At 41.9% G+C, this 19,117-nt stretch overlaps 1 protein-coding gene across 1 annotated transcript; it reads right to left on the bottom strand.

Moving 5' to 3' along the window:
* Positions 1 to 4,802: 4,802 nt before the first annotated feature.
* On the bottom strand, positions 4,803 to 19,117 carry SMIM13 (small integral membrane protein 13). Its single transcript, XM_027654177.1, has 2 exons — positions 18,954 to 19,117; positions 4,803 to 8,211 (listed from the first exon to the last, which is right to left on the bottom strand). Exons 1-2 carry the CDS (start codon positions 19,027 to 19,029, stop codon positions 8,018 to 8,020), a joined length of 270 nt encoding a protein of 89 aa, XP_027509978.1. The 5' UTR covers positions 19,030 to 19,117; the 3' UTR covers positions 4,803 to 8,017.

The following is a 19,117-nucleotide window of genomic DNA, read 5'->3' as shown; positions in this document are numbered from 1 at the left end:
GGCTTCAGCTGTTCCTCCTGCTGGCTGTAGGGCAGAGGCTTCTTTTCCTGCCCAAGTACTGCCGCACTACGAGTAGATGGCCACAGCTGCAGTGCTCCAGTGCACTGGCAAGCACGTCCTTCCCAGGGGCTTTTGTGCTCCCCATGGAGCTGCCTGATGCCAGGCAGAGGAGTGGTGTAAGAGCCAGTGTCACCCTCAGCCCTGCTAGGACATTACAGACAGCCCAAATTTTTAATCCCAGCATTTATTCTCAGTTTTGACTTACAGAGTCTCGCCAAGTGCGAGGGATCATTAATAAAAGAGCAGCAGCCCTCCAGACCAAAAAAGCAGATGAAGGACTCCTCAGGCACACACCTGCACAGCTGGAATAAGCCTCATTTCCCTGGCAAGCCACACAGATGAAAAAAGAACAGTATTTTTTTCAGTTTTGATGCCAGCAACTCTTTAAATGTAAATGTTAGACTTGCTAATGGAGACTCACTGTAACTCTTGAGTAATAAATGAGGGGCTCAATAAAGGGAACACAGGTTTCTCCAAAGCCCTGTGCAACAAAGTGCTCCCTCCTTCTCCCTCAGCCTGAATACAGAGATTCATCAGCAGGGTTAACTCAACCAGGCTCCCACTATATCTCTATCCCATTGGTGTTCTCAAGGATTTTGGTCTTTAATCACAGAAATTGTTACATAGGCTCTCTGTCCCCGAGTCTAATATTAATATTATGCTATCAATATTATGCTATTAATATTATTCTACTATTGGTCTGATACTAATATTATACTTGGGAGAAGGTTTTAAGGTAAGCTGATCATGAACCCTTGTTTAACCTGCTCAGTAAGCAACAGGATTTAGACCAGCTTTGATGGGATGGAATTTCACCTCACATCTCTGCAGGAGAACTATGAGAAGCACAAGGACACAGCATCGAGAATTGGTTTTGAAGAGATCTGGACGGTGGGCAGATTGGGGAAAAAAAACCACAAACCCAACCCTTTTCTTAAGCCGCTGTTGACAGTGGTACCGTATGTTTGCAACCCTAAGGCCTGAAGAAGTGCTGCTGTGGCGAGTTTTGTGAGCTTTGTTTCCTTAAGCACGGTGAGAGGTAAGAAAAGCAGACCTCTCTTGGCATTTTTGAGACCTCCCTTCTTTTGGCAGATAGTTTTTGAGGAAAGGAAAAACTCAAGTATTTCTCTTGTGCCACGCGAATGTCCCTAGACGCCAGGCTCCACGTGTTCCCACAGCTTTTTCGGCACGTAGCACACAGCCAAACAAGAACCAGGCTCAACCCCTACACCGAGCTGCCCTTGTACTTTCCAACACCACTAAACACCAGCAGAATTACTACAAAAACTAAAAGCAACAGTACCCGCGAAGGATTCTGCAGCATCGGCCCCGTTCCCCGCGCTGGGAGGGACCGTACCGCAAAGCCCGGCCGCCCGCGCCATCTAGTGTTGATAGCCAGCCCCAACGCGCCCTTCCCAGCGAACCGGGATACTGAAAGCCTCCAGGACTTCAGACTGGACCTGCACTGTGAGCAGTTCACCCCTTTAAGCAGCCACTCCAGGGATAAGTGCTTTCTCCCATCCGTGCTGTCACTCCAGGGTTCAGGAGAAACGCGAAGACATCCTGGAAGCAAGGTCAAGGAAAAGCGAAATCAAGTCTGCCCTCAGTATGTGAATCTTTTGGGGAAAAAAAGGCTGCAATAAGTGCCATGGCTAGGCATTAAATGTCATAATTGTTAAATAGATCTCGTGATTTTGCACAGAGAAGCTGTGGATGTCCCATCCCTGGAAGTGTTCAGGCTCAGGTTGGATGGGGCTTGACCAACCCGGTTTAGTGAAAGATATCCCTGCCCATGGCAGGGGGGTTGGAAGTAGATGATCTTTAAGGTCCCTTCCAACCTAAACCATTCAGTGATTCTGTGATTTTGGAAAATAAAGAGGCTAACACAGAAAGTCAGTAAAAGTCGCGCAAATCAGAGCCACAAAGTGAAATTCACAGCTCCCTGACCTTGGCATGCTTCCTCTGCTGGTCGAGAGGAAGGGTGAGAATTTCCCCCTGTGCCAGTTCAGGTTTGTGAATGTGAACCCAATCCAGTGACACCAGAGGCTGATCAGTCCGGTTCTGTTCCTGAAAAGGCAAAAATCAAGTTGTGCCAGGATCAGAAGTCAAAGCAGACAAAGTGCCACCCAGCCACAAACCCAGGAGGGCTTTAGGAGGTTATCAGCCCTGCAGAGACCTGGCATGTCTGAGCTAAAAATGCCCGGTGTCACCTCTGAGAGCCACCTGACCATGCCTTGCATACACTAGCGCCCTGCACCAAACTCAGCCCTTTTACAACCACTCAAGTCACCAGGGACCATCTCCTGCTTCTTCTGAGTTCTCAAAGCAGGGTCTATCCAGAACTTGAGGGCAGCAATTCTTTACATTCCCAAAAATTGAAACCACTCATGCTGGAAACAAGTGGTGTGCAAGAGACAGATTCTGATGCATTCCACCATGGCAAGGATATGGCCTAACATTTTAAATACAGAAAAGGCTAACAGCTGATCATCTGGCCATGAAGGACTGATTTGTCACAGAACTGCAATTAACTCAAAATAAGCAAGAAGTTCTAACAAACATAGAAGGTTCCTGATTAAGTCCTTAAATAAGAAGGAGCAGAGCATGGTGCTAGGAAGTTCAAGATTGACTTTAACAAAAATTCAGTGTTAATACTGCTCCAGTGGTTCAACCTAGCACACAGTAATAGCAAAACTTGCTTCAAGCCACAGCCTGCGTTATTTGTGAACAAACAAATTTGCTCGTAGAAGGCTTTTAACTCCCCTTACAAGATGTTAAAATACTCCAGTGCAAAGGAAAGGAAATTGGTATGACACAGAGCAAGGTGTTTTGAGGAAGACACAGATTCCATGTAACTTCCCATTTTGAAACTTCACATTTACCTGCATAGAAAGCTGGAAGTTTTAATGGAGTGGGGATGGAAGTCAGCTGCCTGAATTGTACAGCACACACAGACCCAGGCACAAGGGATTCGTAGGCAACCACCTCTCAAGCCACAGCTCTCCAGTACAGGATATCTTCTTCTTACCTTTCTGATTTCAAGTGCACTGCCAGCATTCAGGATGAGTCCTGGTGGCAGTACACACAAAGCATGCCAGCAGAGGCAGGTACACCACAAACAGTATGTGTACAATACCTTGATGATGACCCACATTATGGTCCCATCCCATCCTTTCCTAGATATTAGAGTCCCTCAGCTACCAAAGTTAAAGGAACATTTGTGTTATTCATTTCCCACTGTGGAAACTGAAAAGGCCTGTGAATAGAAACGCAGGAAAATAAAGCCCAAAATGTATTTGGTCACGGTGTCCCCCTTTGTAAAAATGGGGACATCAGTCTTGGTTTGAGTTCTACTGATGAGAAGTCTCCTGCCCCTAAGAGACTTCTCGGCCAGATTTACATGTGCCTCCTCCAAAGGTGACTACATCCCCAGACATTAGCACTGGTTAGTTCTTCTGTTGACTCCATAGTCCTTCCATGTCCACCCACAGGTCCATCTTGCCATTCCTTTTGCCTGAAGTCAAATCTAACACCACTACACATCAACGTTAGCCCCAGACCAGAAGCAGAGCCTTCTCACAGGCTCTATGAAGCACTGTCAAAAAGCCTCTGTTCCATCCAGCTTTCAGAGATAACACTTTGATTATAAACACCCACAGGGATAACAGAGATGATGAAAACATAAGAGCTTCTGGTTGACATGAAGAATACAGAATATATGTCTTAAAGGTTTAATATAAACGCCAGCATATCCACACTGCCAACTTCCAGCCTGATCCCACATAAAAAATGTTCATGTAAGTATAACCCAAACAAGATGTAACACTACCTGTGTTTTACAAAGACTGCATATTTTAATTATGTAGAACCAAGGCCAGGGGAGAACCCTAAGAGCACATGAGTGCTAAGGCATGGTACCAGTTAAAACGGCTTTTGGTGGAACTTTGAGCAAAGTTGTACTATGACATCTTTATTCATCCCACTGGGACAGACCACAAAGTGGCTCCTTGGGATCAGCACCAAAGGAGAAAAGCAAGCATGTGTTTCACAAGCATTTCACACCAGCTGCTCCCACTTATATTAGCCCCCTCACACAAAGCCAGCTTTCTGAGGTGAAAAGACCCAAGTGCTCAAGTCATGTTAACATCAGGACATTTTGCTGCACTCCATTACTAGCCTGTTTTCACAAGTGAGAAGAGTAGGACAATAGCAAAACAGCCTTTTCTCTCAAGATTAAGGTATTTCATATTTTTCTTCAAAATCTTTTTAATGTCTTATTATTCAACAAAGGAACCCAAGATACAATTTATGCATTTTACTTAAAAGAAGCAATCAGGGGATGAAGCATGTTCTCATTTCCTTTTCCTGTACATCTTTATTTCCAAAATAAGAACTTTCTACTTTACCAACACACATCTTTGAGAAAAACTACAAACCAATTTTAGAAGTATGAAGAAAATCAGAGTGGGTGAGGTGGTTTCTTTGTTTGGGATTTTTTTTTAATTGTTAAAATGAAATTACAACTTTCAAGGATAAGGCAGAAAAAACACCTTTGCTAACAACTTCTCTAAAAGATATACACTAACCTACCTGCCCTTTAAAATGAAGTCATCTGCATCTATTACACCAGCTAGAATGTGAATTTTGACAAGTCTTCTTTTGCAATGCTTGATGCTCAAATAAATGGTCTTATTCTACAGACAAAATCGCATTCAAAAAGTCAGAAAATCACTCAGGTCAAATATTCATATCAAGTCTGGTTACTTTATTTTTTATCTGTGCAGTCAGTTAAAAGAACAGTTAATGATGAAAACAGACAATCACAGAAGCTTTAGGTACAGTATTGTAACACTGAAGAAGCAAGTGACCACACTGAACACATTCTTTATGCTGGTCATTTCCAGACAGAACGAAAGGACATACACAGGTCTAGTTCAGTGTAAAACCTGATATTAAGCAGCAAGGTGATCACAAATTGCAGCACTGTCACATAGAACACAGGTAATTACTGCTTATTCAAAGTTACACAGCCCCTGCAACAAAGGTGATATGACTATTTTTAAAATAAAAATCCAAAGTACATTCAAGAGAATGGCTGCAACAATAAGGCAATAGTTTTAAAAACAGATCCCACTAAACAAAACAAGACCAACTGTGTAACCTGTTGCCTTCATATGATTTCAGACTTGGATGGGTCAATTCAAAGTTAAGTGCTTACCCACCACTAACATGTCAGAAGTACATTGGTAAGAACACCTGAAGACATGAGTATATTGGACTGCCAGCAATCACAACCCAGGTCTTATCACAAGTACACTTCCACACACACAGCTTCATTTTTACAGGTTTGCATGAAGTGCCCTGTACAAAGATTTTATTACAGATTCCTTCAAGAAAAATTATGCATTGACAGAAGACATTAGCATTCCAAAATTCTTCCAAACCACATTATATAATATATACCTTTGGCCTGCTACTAGTAAGATCGTTAAAGTTATACACTAGGCAGACAGCATTATTGGCAGCTATGTCACAACAACATTAAAAAATTAGCATCAGTTGTTTAAAAAAGAAGAGACTGAAAATAACTTTGGGGAGTGAAATGTACACCTACAGAGAGCAAGGAAGGGAGAGGGAAGTTGTTTGGCTAAAGCAGATGAGCTACCTAGAGGTTCCACATCCATCTTATTGCATATTTGATCAGTGTCAGCTTTCAAACCTACAAGGATTTCTCCTTCATTATCTTGCTGCAAGAATCAAGAATCTTGATTCTTGCACCTTCAGAGCTACCCTGAACTAGCTATGTATATGGCTGTAACTTCACATTTCTTCACAGCTCCTAGAGGCAGGGACTAAGTTACTGTTTCTTATCTCAGCCAGGGATACTACAAGCATCAGCCTTTTGCCATCTTCTGTGCACTGAAGTCTATAAAGTAGAGTGCCAATATCCCATGTCAGTACAAAATAAGTATCTTTATTTGTAAGCCTATATTAGCAAAGCTTAATACAAAGACACCGGTTTTGTAAGAAAAATGGACCAGTACTTGGTTAGCACTGATAAACTGAAAGTCTCATCAGGTGACAAGACATTACAGAGACAACAAAATTGTGACATTAAATTGTGTGAGGCAAACTGAAAGCAGCAGGAAATAGAATCTGATTGCTTTTGATCAGTTTAAATAAACCGGAATTTTACTAATTAAAAAAAAAAAATACAACGAAAAAACCAACCAACCATCATTAGACATTCCCTTGCTAGCACACAGGATAGAGGAGACTATCAGTATTTCTACATGTATTTACAGGATATGTGCCTAGCACTGTCTAATCATGCTTCAAAATGTAACTTAATGCTTATACATATACACCAGTAAATAAAACAAAGCCTTTTAGACTCCAAAGGAAAATCAGGGCTGATCTTACATATTTTAATACTGAAACATCCAAATGATTTTAAGTGAATGCCCTCATTAGCTTTTGAACACTATTCACAGATGACAAATTAAAACATAGAGGCACTAAAAGAGTGCTCTTTTCCCAGATGTAGGCCTACTTGATCAAAAACTGAAATGCTGCTGCTTTTAGCCATATAATTGAACCAAACACAAGTTTGGAAGCCATAGATTTAAACTTCTTAACAGCTGAAAATACAAGACAATTTTGTAGTCCTGATTAAATTTTTATACACGGAACAATGATCCAAACACTACCACATAATCAAACTTTGAGAAAAAACGGAAGCTGTTCAACACAAGAACTGTTGGTAGTTCCCTCTCATACACACATCAGAGGTGGCACATGCATGTTCCTCCTCTTTCCAAAATCTCATGCATCAATCTTCGGAGTCGCTAGATAAACAGAAGTGGAGCTCTTCATTCTGAAGTGCAATGTCAAAATAGCTGTATAATTAATTGTCAGAAAAGACAGGAGCAACTGCTTATTACTGGTAAAAATCCTAAAGCCCTCCAGCAAACACGAGGTACCAAATTCACTGCTGTAACACTGTCAAAGTGTTACAGAGATGTCTACCAAACTGATCAGAGTGCCACAACTGGTTCCAGGAAAAAAGTGATGTCAGGTACCATATACCTGACTGTAAAGGTGTACGAGGTGAACTAGAGAAGTGCTTAGTATTCAAATACCAAAGATGACACTTCAGAATACTAAACAGTGAGCAGTACACAACCCAGGCACCTTCCCATCTCCAACACAAGTTGGACTGGAGTAAAAGGTTCAGGAAAAACAAAGAAACCTAGCAGGACTGTTTAACCTGTGACCCTTCTTATGCCAAAACCAAGAAAACAGGTCTTGTCACCTGATTGCTTTCTTTGTCCCTCCTTGTTTGTTTTTTTTTAAGGAGATAATAAAAACCTCCAAATCGTGTGCATCTAATATTGATTTTTCATATTTCACTTATACTTTTTATATATACAAGAACTTAACTAAAATCTCACTTTAGAATATGTTCTAAAGCAGGATATCCTTTCAAGTTTTTTAAGTTCATGTGCATTCTCAAGGTTGAAAAAATATATATATTCATATACAGCTAAGGAAATAAAACTCAATTTCACTATATGTAGTTACAGTGCTGTAAAGAAAAAATAATTTAGAAACTATTTCAAGTCTGAAATGTTTACTATGTTCAGACTAATGCAAAGGCTAACCCTATAGTCCAGGACCTGTTTTTCATCTGCATGCTGAGATAGGAGCTACAGAAGCTCAGCACTTTTCTGATGGAGATTTCTCTCCACCCCTCCATTCTTCCAGTATTCTATGACTTGCTGCTGAAGCCCTCCCTGAACCTCTGCTGGAGTAGCATCATACATTGGTAGCTCAGAAGTCAAGGTCCACAGGTATTAATGTTACCTCTTAAGTCAGTTTTTCAGTAAGATCACACCACTGAACAATGCAGAGGTGGTTAACTATTCATAGTTACTCAGGAGTTCAATGGAGTACTTTAAGTCGTGTCTTCAGTGGGTGCCCTTCGCTGTCGAGCTGATTTCTGTCTACTTCTCTGAGGCGAGGGCGGAGTCTCCTGCTCAGCTTCAGTCTCTGAAGGCTCGTTGTCTCCCTGCTGGGACCCCGTATCACCTATCAATTCTCTCAGGAATTTGAATTTAGACAAAAACAATTGCCAGACCACATACCATCCTGCAGGGGAAAGAAAAAAGGTACTGCTTAGTTACTTCATACAAATTGTTAGTCATCTATCAGGCAAAGTATATCAGAAAAGGGAGAAAAAATCTGATCAGCTCCCATCCTCTACTTGCCAACCCCAACAGCCCTCGCCAACACATCCACTCCTTTCTGCAATCCTAGAAATACCAATAAAGTTTGTCCTCATCCAGAAGCAACATTTAAGCCTCAGGAAAGGACCTACGTATTCTGAATTGAACTGCCACAGCAAGTAGTAGGTGGATGATCACCATCACACAGACAAAGGCCTTAACCAGCAGGAGAAAAGGAATTCCTGTGGCTATATCAAAACAAGGACTCGGGATTCATTACACACATACTGTAAAAAGGCAGCACTAGAATTTCTACCCTCAGCAAATACTTCATTCTGAAAATCACATTTTAAAAGCTGCATTACATAATTGCTATTAAGCACACTTGCTGAGATCTTCAAATTATTACCATGTTTTATAATAAATCCTCTTCTGAAATGCACAAGGTCTTCTTATGTTCACTAAAAGACCACATCCCCCAAACTGAAGGAGCTCCCTCTCCATGACCAAATCCCACTAAAGTAAAATTAATATTATCTGGTAAATTTATGTTCTGCTCTACTGCTAAAACATTCTAGGTCTCAAAATTACCCAACTAAAGAGTTGAGATTTCAGAATCTCTCTTCAAAATATTGAGATTTCAGAATATTTAAGATCTACCTCCTCACCTCTCACTTGTCTAAGTCTTTCTCTAACAGGCAGCCAAGGAACTTAAAAAACAGACATAAATTTATCTAAACCTAAACAAAAATTTTCATTTTAAAAGGTCTCCCTTTTATCTATGTATTTAGATCAAGAGAGTCCTATGCAGCTAAAAACTACTGATATCCCTTTCCCTCTAGCTAACCAGTCAAGTTACATCACCCACAGAACAGAATACAACTTCTCTGTGAAATACAGAGTTAAGTGGAGGAAAATTTAAACAGCTATTTGAAAACAAATGCTATACAACCATCATTTGCACCACCAAAAACCATCTGTCCTGCATAGAGCTATTAATTAATAGTCCCATTCTCTGTTCAGAAAGTCTTGCTAGCTATTCAAGACTATACTGCTGACCTATGCAAATATTAAGAGCCCTATTTTACCCATTCTCCCAAGTACACAGCTGTCATCAGAAACAGACTTCTGAGCATAGACAACAGAGACATATTAGGAAAGGGAGAGAAAGACTAATAAGTGGCACTTACATAGCCACAGCACCACTGTATTTCCTCTTCTGTAACCAGAGCTTAGGACAAAATGAGATACCACCCTTCCTTTTCCTCCTGGAATACTTTTCACATCCTGCAGTTTTTTTATTTCTGTAATTTCTCTGCTCCTCTCCGTTGGAGGAAAGCTTTTATATGACAATTTTCTATTATCTAAATCAATTCCTAAAGCCCATACAAGTATTTCCTTTCCCATGAATACCTAAACCTTCAAATGACTTGTGACTAAATTGAATCTGAAAGTTGCTTCCATTGAAGGGTATTTCAACTCTCTGAGGCCTTCAATGCTTTGTGCATTCTGGAGACCTAAAATCAATCCATTCTTCTTATGGGTATAAACATCATCAGAAGTAATCAAATTTCCAAGAGCCATGCTCATTTCTAGTTCACACAGGAAAGAAATGCATAAAATACTCCAAATAAATACAGGGCACTTGCAAGAAAGTGCGGAATATTACAAGCTGTTTAAAAATGCCTTCAACCCCCCAATTTGTTGACAGAGACAAAGTTTGAGACACTTGACCTAGAAGTGCATGAGAAGTACATTCTACTAAATCCACTTAAACACATGGTGGGGGGAACTCTCAGCCACAATTTTTTTCTCGGGGTTGTGCTTCTACTTGGCTGTTTAAAATCCTAACTAAAACACCTACAAAGTGAATTATCAAGAGACATATTACTTCCAGAGAATACTACAGGGAGGATGGAGGGAGGAGGATGAGCCAAAAATATTCAGGGCATTCCCAGAAGAGTTATAGGGCACTTTACAGAAGCGCGACTTGAATATTTTTGGTGTCAATAAATACCCCTTAAAGGGCGGTATTTTGACTTAAGCTAAATTAAAAGAACCACATGCTTCCTCTACCACTGCAAACAGGCTATTCAACATAGGGAATTACTATGGGGCGTGTATTGAGAAATACTAAAGAACATTCAAAGTTCATTCACAGTCTCAAGAAAAACAGCGCTGAACAGCACTAACATCAGACCAAATGCAGTGTTTCATCTGATGAGTTAGAAAGCACAATGGTCTGAATATCCAAAACATGGAGTACCATAAGCAGACTTTAGACCTCTCTAGCTCAAGTTTACAAACAAGACAGCGTAAGTAATAAGGCAACTAGACTGGTTATAGTAGACAAACAACCAGACCAATGATAACAGGCAAGTGAACAAACCATGATGTAGTGGATTGAAAAGAAAACTGCAACAGGCTTAGCCAAAGATAACAGTGCAAGGGCAACCTCGTAAGATCTCCCAGCCTGGACCAGAGACATTAAGGTACAAAGTAATCAAAGTAGAAAGATTTTTTTTCTTACACTTGCTCTAGTTACTGTGCCAGCTTGGGTGGAAAGTTAAAAAAAAAAAATAATCCCAAATAAACACACTTGTCTGAATCAAGTTAAGACTGCCTCTTCAGCTGAGACTCCCTGTCGCCTCGCTGTAACTAAACAAATAAGAATTTCCTTGGAAATAACCAGGGTACTAAAGAGCAAGTAATTCTGGGTAAGAGAAAATCTCTCCAGCAACAATATCAGCTAAATACATCATTAAACAAAACCACACGCACAGAGACAAAGCCTGGAGGCAGATTCATAGTACTGAGTTACCTCTGAATAAGAAGACAATGTATTTTCTATTAATTTCTCATTCTCTTAATAACATTGCAAAATGGTAACACTCAGCACCATGCCGTACCAAAGAACTGTGAGTTACATAACTGTGTATTTTAAAAAAGAAAATAATTGTAAAGTAATTTAAAATACACACAAAAAAATTTAAATATATTATATTTATAAATACATCAATAGCAAAAGGAGGGGCAAGGAAACCCTCCATTCTTTACTGGATGTGGGGGGGAATATAGTTACCAAAGATGAGGAAAAGGTTGAGGTATTTAACACCTTCTTTGCCACAGTTTTCAACAACAAGGCAGGTTGTCCTTAGGACAACCAGCCTTCTGAGCTGGTAGACAGGGACCAGGAGCTGAATAGCCCCACTGTAATCCAGAAGGAAGCAGTTAGTGACCTGCTGAGCCACTTGGATCTTCACAAGTCTATGGGACCAGATGGGATCCATCCTAGGTTGATGAGGGAGCTGGCGGAAGAGCTCGCCAAGCCGCTCTCCCATCATTTACCAACAGTCCTGGCTCACCGGGGAGGTTCCAGATTACTGGAAGTTGACCATGACACCCATCCATAAGAAGGGCTGGAAGGAGAATCCAGGAAACTACAGCCCTGTCCTCAGTGCCTGGCAAGGTTATGGAGAAGATCAGCTTGAGTGCAATCACACAGCACCTACAGGATGGCCAGGGGATCAGACCCAGATAGCATGGATTTAGGAGGGGCAGGTCCTGTCTGACCAACCTGATCTCCTTTTATGATCAGGTGACCTGCCTGGTGGATGAGGGGAAGGCTGTGGATGTGGTCTATGTGGACTTCAGCAAAGCCTTTGACACCGTCTCCCACAGCACACTCCTGAAAAAGCTGGCAGCCCATGGCTTGGACAGGGGCACTCTGTGCTGGGTTAGGAACTGGCTGGAGGGCCGGGCCCAGAGAGTGGTGGTGAACGGTGATGCATCCAGTTGGCAGCTGGTCACTAGTGGTGTCCCCCAGGGATCAGTGTTGGGCCCAGTTCTGGTTAATATCTTTATTAATGATCTGGATGAGGGGATTGAGTCCATCATCAGCAAATTTGCAGATGACACCAAGTTGAGGGGGACTGTTGATCAGCTGGAAGGCAGGAGGGCTCTTCAGAGGGACCTGGACAGTCTGGATAGATGGGTTGAATCCAATGGTATGAGGCGTAACAAGGCCAAGTGCCGGGTCCTCTACTTTGGCCACAACAACCCCATGCAGCGCTACAGGCTGGGGACAGAGTGGTTGGAGAGCAGCCAGGCAGAAAAGGACCTGGGAGTTTGGATTGACAGGAAGCTGAACATGAGCCAGCAGTGTGCCCAGGTGGCCAAGAAGGCCAATGGCATCCTGGCCTGGATCAGGAACAGTGTGGCCAGCAGGACCAGGGAAGTGTACTTCCCTTGTACTCAGCACTGGTGAGGCCACACCTTAAATACTGTGTCCAGTTCTTGGCCCCTCAATTTAGGAAGGATGTTGAGGTGCTGGAGCAGGTCCAGAGAAGAGCAATGAGGCTGGTGAAGGGACTGCAGCACAAGTCCTATAAGGAGCAGCTGAGGGAGCTGGGGTTGTTTAGCCTGGAGAGGAGGAGGCTCAGTGGAGACCTCATCACTCTCTACAACTCCCTGAAAGGAGGTTGTAGCCAGATGGGGATCGGTCTCTTCTCCATGCAACTAGCAGTAAGACAAGAGGGCATGGTCTTAAGCTCTGCCAGCAGAGGTTTAGGTTGGTCATTAGAAAGAAGTTCTTCACGCAAAGGGTGATTGGGCATTGGAATGGGTTGCCCAGGGAGATGGTGGAGTGTCCATCCCTGGAGGTGTTTAAGAAAAGACTGGATGTGGCACTCAGTGCCATGGTCTTGAATCATAGGCTGGACTTGATGATCTCAGAGGTCTTTTCCAACCTAGTTGACTTTGTGATTCTGTAAAATGGACACTTCTATGCAATCTTGTGTGTACATGGCTCAGTTTAGCTTTGTAGTTTTTCTGCTGTAGAGTTCTTCCTGGACAGGTAACCGACACCATCAGTTTACAAATCAAATGCTTCCACTTCAGGTAAGCTGCTCTCAAAGAAGTCCTACTGGTTTAGCTTCACCACACACAAAGTATTTGATTAGAATCAGTCTTCCACTACTTGCTTTATTTTTTTTTTTGGCCATGTGATTTACTTTTTCAAATCATCCTTAGCATGATTGAACCTGTGAAAGCCAAACAGCATGCCCACAGTATGTCTTCAGCAAGCAAGCAGTGATGACATGCAGACAATAATATATAATGTATCTACATTAGTTGGTGAGAGAAATTGCCTCTCACAGTAGTAAGCCAGATCAAATAGTACATCATTGCAGTGCAAAACAGGGGCTCTAGCTCTTGCTCTAGCAGATACTTGAATACAGAGTTGCCAAATCCAATCTACCACAAACAGTATTTTGCATTTAGATAAAACAGCAGCTCCCAGCCTTTCAGAGTTTAGTACTCACTAAAAACTGAGCGCCACTGTCTCACTTAAAATGCCACAGCCAGGTGCTATCCAAAGACATTTAAGCCACATCTGGCATCATACCATCAGTATGTCAACTCCTCTCTTATAAATCACGATGCAATGTGTTTGTGAAGGTGGGAGCATGAGTCAAAGTTTCTTTTACTGACTCATAAGCAGATGTATGTAACATCTTAAACAGATTTTATGATTTGACTAGGCTTCATTAAAACTACCCTTTCTGTTACTTCCCGCACCAGCTCTTCCTTCTTTGTAAAGGGAAAAGAAACATAGTGATCCAACTGCAATGTTACTCCCCCTCAAAGGGGTACAAGTCTCAGGTCCATCTAATTCATTCACCTTACACTGGCATGTACAAGCAACAGCTAACAGAGGGTTTTCTACTGGAGCACATTTTCCTCTTCCATTTGAATCAGGAAGAGCAAACAAAACAAAACCCCCAGGGCTAATAAGGAGTGCTGGGGAAAAGCAACCAGATCTTTCCTATGTGAGATACAAATGAAACCAAGAAAGGAAGGATGGTGATGCAGTAACAGCGCACGACAGAGTCTGAAGATCTGGCTTCTAGTTCTGACTGTGCTGTGGAATTCCTGTGCAATCTTGTGAGATCATTTTTCCTCTGTGTCCCTACTGATTTGAAAACAGGATGCTATTACTTCAGAGCATGAGGATTAATTTAGGACCAGGGTATCACCAAGCTGAATGCTGCCTATATTCAAATGCTGAAGTGTTCATCAGAGAAAATCCTAAGCAGCTACAGCTGCAAAAAAATGAGCACGGAGCTTTAGAGGCTGACCTATGCTTTGGGAGAACAGGGTTCTACTCCAAGCTCTGTGTCAGATGACTTATGTGACCATGGACAAGTCACATCATCTACATCTTTAAAACAGTGGATAGTTTTGCTATGGAGAGGATTAGACCGAAGGAAGCACACGCTACTCTGACACTGGAATAACAGAGGACATCAGCTGACACAGCACTTGGATCTGCACATCTCCTTAAACCTAGTCCCATTTAATGCAATACTCCACTACTTGCTGCTTCCTGACTGATCAAAAGGAAGCTTGCTTCTTCCAATCTCCCATTTATAACAGTTTCAAAACTCAACTTCAAATTAAAGGGTATTTTCTCTTTATTTGTGGCCTAATCAAGCATGACTTTCCTCATCTGTTGAGGTATTTCACAAGAATCAGTCATTTAAGATAGTTACAAAACTGTTTAAACAAAGCATTAAAGAAAAGTTATTCAGGCAGAATTTAGGGCTCAAATGTTTTCCCATCTGCAGCCAAATTCAGACTTGTGAAGCAAACCACACATTCATTTTTCAGCACTTTGAGCTACACGGTTTTTATTTTAAGGTTATATCTCTCAAACCACATCTCATTAGCCCCTCTTGCCAAATGAAATGAATGCTTCCATCTGTTCCACTGAAAGCACTTCTGCAATTTCACATGGCTCCATGCACTACTACACTGGGATTACAAAACAAATACACAGAGGTAAGCAGTAGTAGAGTTCACCTTGGCTGGTATTTTATCTTATCCTATATCCTTGACTATGCACGAGTTCCTCCCATCTGCAGAGAACACAGAATACATAAAGGCAGCAATAAGATCACCGGAGACAGAAAATCAGAAAAAGTAGGAATAAAAAAAGTGGAATCAAGTTATCTTATCTTTTAAAAGAGCAACTGAAAATTTGCTGTGTTTACAGTCCCTCAATGGTTTCTATGTCAGATGTGATCAGTTTACAAATAGAGACACTGCTAGCTGCAAGCCCTCCGTGCTTCCTAACTAAATCAGATTAACACTGAAAGTAGCAGTTGTAAGCATCCAGAAATATTAAAAAAAAAAAAGTAATCAGGTCATTTATTAAAAGTACTTTTACAAACATAAGTGCCTAATTGAGGCATAAATATTTGCTTTTCACACAGCTGAAGAACTACGTTGAAACAACATCTGATAATTGGTCCTCTGAATTTTGTCTTTTCATTTTAGAAAAAATGATAAAGTGAATTTTTTCCCCCATTATATAAGTTTTGATAGCACTTATCACTTCATACTTGTTATGGGCAGGAGAAATCCACATCATCCTAGGACGTCTCCTGGATATTTAAAGTTATTGTTTTCTGCAGGCAATCACACCACAAGTCCTTTTATAAGCCACTCAAAATCCAAGTTTCATCTCTTTAGGCTTTTGACCCTCTAAATCCTTTTCATAAGGCTGTTTCAACACTTCTCATCAGATGGCTGCAAAATATTTTTAAAATCAGATCAAGCTTACTCGAGATTATATCCAGCCATTCTTACGTCACATTTGTCCATTAATTTGTATGTCTTGCTGGCTGGCATTTACTCATAACCTGTCGCATGCAGCACTTAGGTGGTTCCTTCCCCACCTTCTTACCTACAGGTCTCTATTCTTTACAGTCTGTTGGCCTTCTCAGGGACTGGGAAACTGCCTATCACTAGCAGAGATAAACAACTAAACTGAAAGTAACTTGTACTCAGTTTTTTCTAGTAGTGGTCTTGACACTGTTTTCCTTGAACATTTTCCACGGCAAGAGAACCAGAAGTGTACCAATATTAATTAATTAATATATGCGCTATGATGGAAAAATAATTACAAATAATGTAAATAATTACCAAATCCCATTGATTCACTTTTAACAGGGTAGTAGTTCAAATCCCTCCCCAGAATAAAAAACCAATGAACACGTTAGCTTCCTGTGTTCAATACTTTTGAAAACTAGGTGACTTGAAGCAATCATTTTGTAAACTCTGACGCTGTTGAAAGCAAAATACAGTGAAGGAATCAAAGCAAAGTATTCACTGAATTCAAGATGAATGGACAATATGTAATTCCAAACTGCTCAGTATACACAAACCACTTAAAAATAGTCATTTATTAATTACTTTTGTTCTCTTTAAGCAAGAAAACACTAGGCAAATATTTATGTTAGTGGGCAAAGTTAGACGCTTAGAATTTCAATTCCATTTGTCACATACAGACAAAAGCAGAAAGGCCTGAAGAAACTGATCCTTGCTTCTGACTTTGAATAGCATGTTGCAAAATCCTATTAATCTTTCAGCAAGACAGTAAGCAAAGATCTCTTATGCATAGTTTGAAAATACAAAAACCCTATCAAGTACCAAGCTTCATCTTCTAAAACATGAGAAGTGGCCAGTCAACACCTAGTGAGGGTAGAGAAACTTGAATAAATATCCACTTAGGTCACTGTTTAGTCTGTTACAATGGACAGTCCAGGACATGCAGGAAAAGAGCACAAGACCAAGTCAAGTATAGCCTTGCTGTTCCAGTTACCTGTAATTTCACAAATTTCCTCACCCAAGATTTATTACTATTGCTTAAATCTGCTGACCTTTCTTCCGTGAACTTTGAATGAGAGAAGTTTCAGCATGCAAAATATTCTTTGTTAATGAACCTGCAACTTACTTCCCCACTGTAAAAGAAATTTTTTTGTTTCATGCCTGTTGCTTGATCATTTAACTTCATGGACTCCAACTGCTCTCAATGGTGAAATTTCACAACCATTCCCACCTAACCTTTGACATGACACTCAGTGTTATAACCATCACCCTTCCTCCAGTCACCTGCTTTCCAGGCTAGACAGATCTAACCTGTTTAGAGTTTCTTCATGCAGAAGTCATTTCACAGCTCTCAACATAGAATCATAGAATTGTTTAGGAAACCCTGTCTTTCAAAAACAAACTAGGATTGTATTTAACTTTAACAAGAAAATACACCATTTGAGACACATACATATGGAGGATTCCTATAGCAGTAGACATTTTCTGTTTTAATTCAAGCTTCTAACATTTCATTTGCCTGCATCCTTGCTACAAAGCATTAAACACGTATTTTGGAGAAACGCTTGCAATTACTTGAGCTGATCCTTTCTCTGGGATACCAACAGCTCAGTTTGAATCCATTATATTTCTCTACACAAATTAAGAACATATACATTTCACAATTTCTATGTGCATTACTTCATACATGTTAGTACTGGACTTCACTATCCAGTCTCTTGATACTGCAAAATCTTTTCACAATGCTTTGTCAGCTTGACCACAATTAATTTTCTTTTTAAGTACTACGTGTCAGCTGATTCTTCACTTTGCTCCCTCGGTTTTTTAGAAGCCACTTATAAACCCCCTGGGTTTGTAAGTCTCACAAGCCTTTCATCACACACTATGGCCTAGTTTGAGTTGGAGGGTGTGTTTTTTGGTGGTTTGGTGGTTTGAGACTTTTTGAGAGCTCCAAGCTCAGCATATTGGTCGCACCACACACACAACCCCCCCGAACTGCTGATTTCTTCCAAGAACTCCAACTCCAACAGACCTGCAAGTTGTACCTCCCATTGAAATAACCCTTCTCTCTGCACATTAAAACAAAACAAACCAAACCAAGCAAACAAACAAACAAAAAACAAACAAACAAACAAACAAAAAAAACATAAAAAAAAGCAAGCCTTGGATCATAGAATCATAAGATCATCAAAGTCAGAAGAGATCCCAGTCCAACTGGCCACCCAGCACTGCCACTGTAAGCCACAAATCACTAAACCATCACCCAGTCCTGATCCAGATGTTAAGAAACACCTCCAGGGATGGCACTCCAACATCTCCCTGGGCATCCTATTTCAATGCCTGACGACTCTATCACTGAAAATTTTTTTTCCTAGTATTTCATCTGATTCTTCTCCCCTGTCTCAGGTTAAGGCCATTTCCTCTGGTCCTCTCAGTGCAGGCACGGTAGAAGAGATGGGCCCCCACCTCAGCACGACCTCCTTTCAGGTAGTTGTAGGCAGCGATGAGGTCATCCCAGACCCTCCTCTTCTCAATCTACATAAGAAAAAACTTCCTAAGAGCTGCCCTCAATCCTTGCGAGCAAACTGATGTCAGAAGCAGAGGGATGCCAGTCGGAAGTTTACTTCTTGCACTCACCGGCATTTCAGACCCACGCATGCACAAGCCGCACGGGGTGACTGCCCAGGGGTCCGAGGGCAAGTAAAACCGTCAGTTTCAGAGGAAACACCGAAATAACCCGAATTAAGGCTCTGGGAGCGTAATCAAGGCTCGGAACGACTCGGGAACAAAGAGAAGAGGGCGCTGCGCAGCACACACGCTCCCCACGCCCCGGGGCACAGTTGCCCTTCCATTCCCCCCGGTCAATCCGGGCCAAGGGGAACCAGCACAGATCGCGGACCCGGCGCGGGGGGTGCGAGGGCGGGCGGTGGACACCAGCCCCGCCCGCCACCGCCAGGCCAGCAGGAGCCCCCCCCCGGCCTCCCCGCTCACCGCACAGCATGAAGAGCAGCACGCAGGCGAGCGTGGCCACGATCACCAGCAGAGTCAGTCCGATGCTCTGCCACATGGCGCGGCCGGGGGCAGCCGAGAGGAGCCGGGCCGGGCCGGCGGCCGCGGCGGCCCCGCTCCTGCTTTTCCTCCTCCTGCTCCTCCCG

Source organism: Corapipo altera, unplaced genomic scaffold (genome assembly GCF_003945725.1).
Source record: "Corapipo altera isolate COAL_440 unplaced genomic scaffold, ASM394572v1 60, whole genome shotgun sequence".
Lineage (NCBI taxonomy): Eukaryota > Metazoa > Chordata > Aves > Passeriformes > Pipridae > Corapipo > Corapipo altera.
The sequence above is the reverse complement of the archived record's forward strand: the minus strand, read 5'-3'. Positions and strand labels throughout refer to the sequence as shown.

Excerpts from the sequence above, each read along its gene's own strand:
- SMIM13 (XM_027654177.1), bottom strand. The coding sequence starts at position 19,029 with ATGTGGCAGAGCATCGGACTGACTCTGCTGGTGATCGTGGCCACGCTC. Across the intron at positions 8,212-18,953 it reads GCTGCTCTTCATGCTGTGCG|GATGGTATGTGGTCTGGCAA; the intron begins GTGAGCGGGGAG and ends TTTCCCCTGCAG.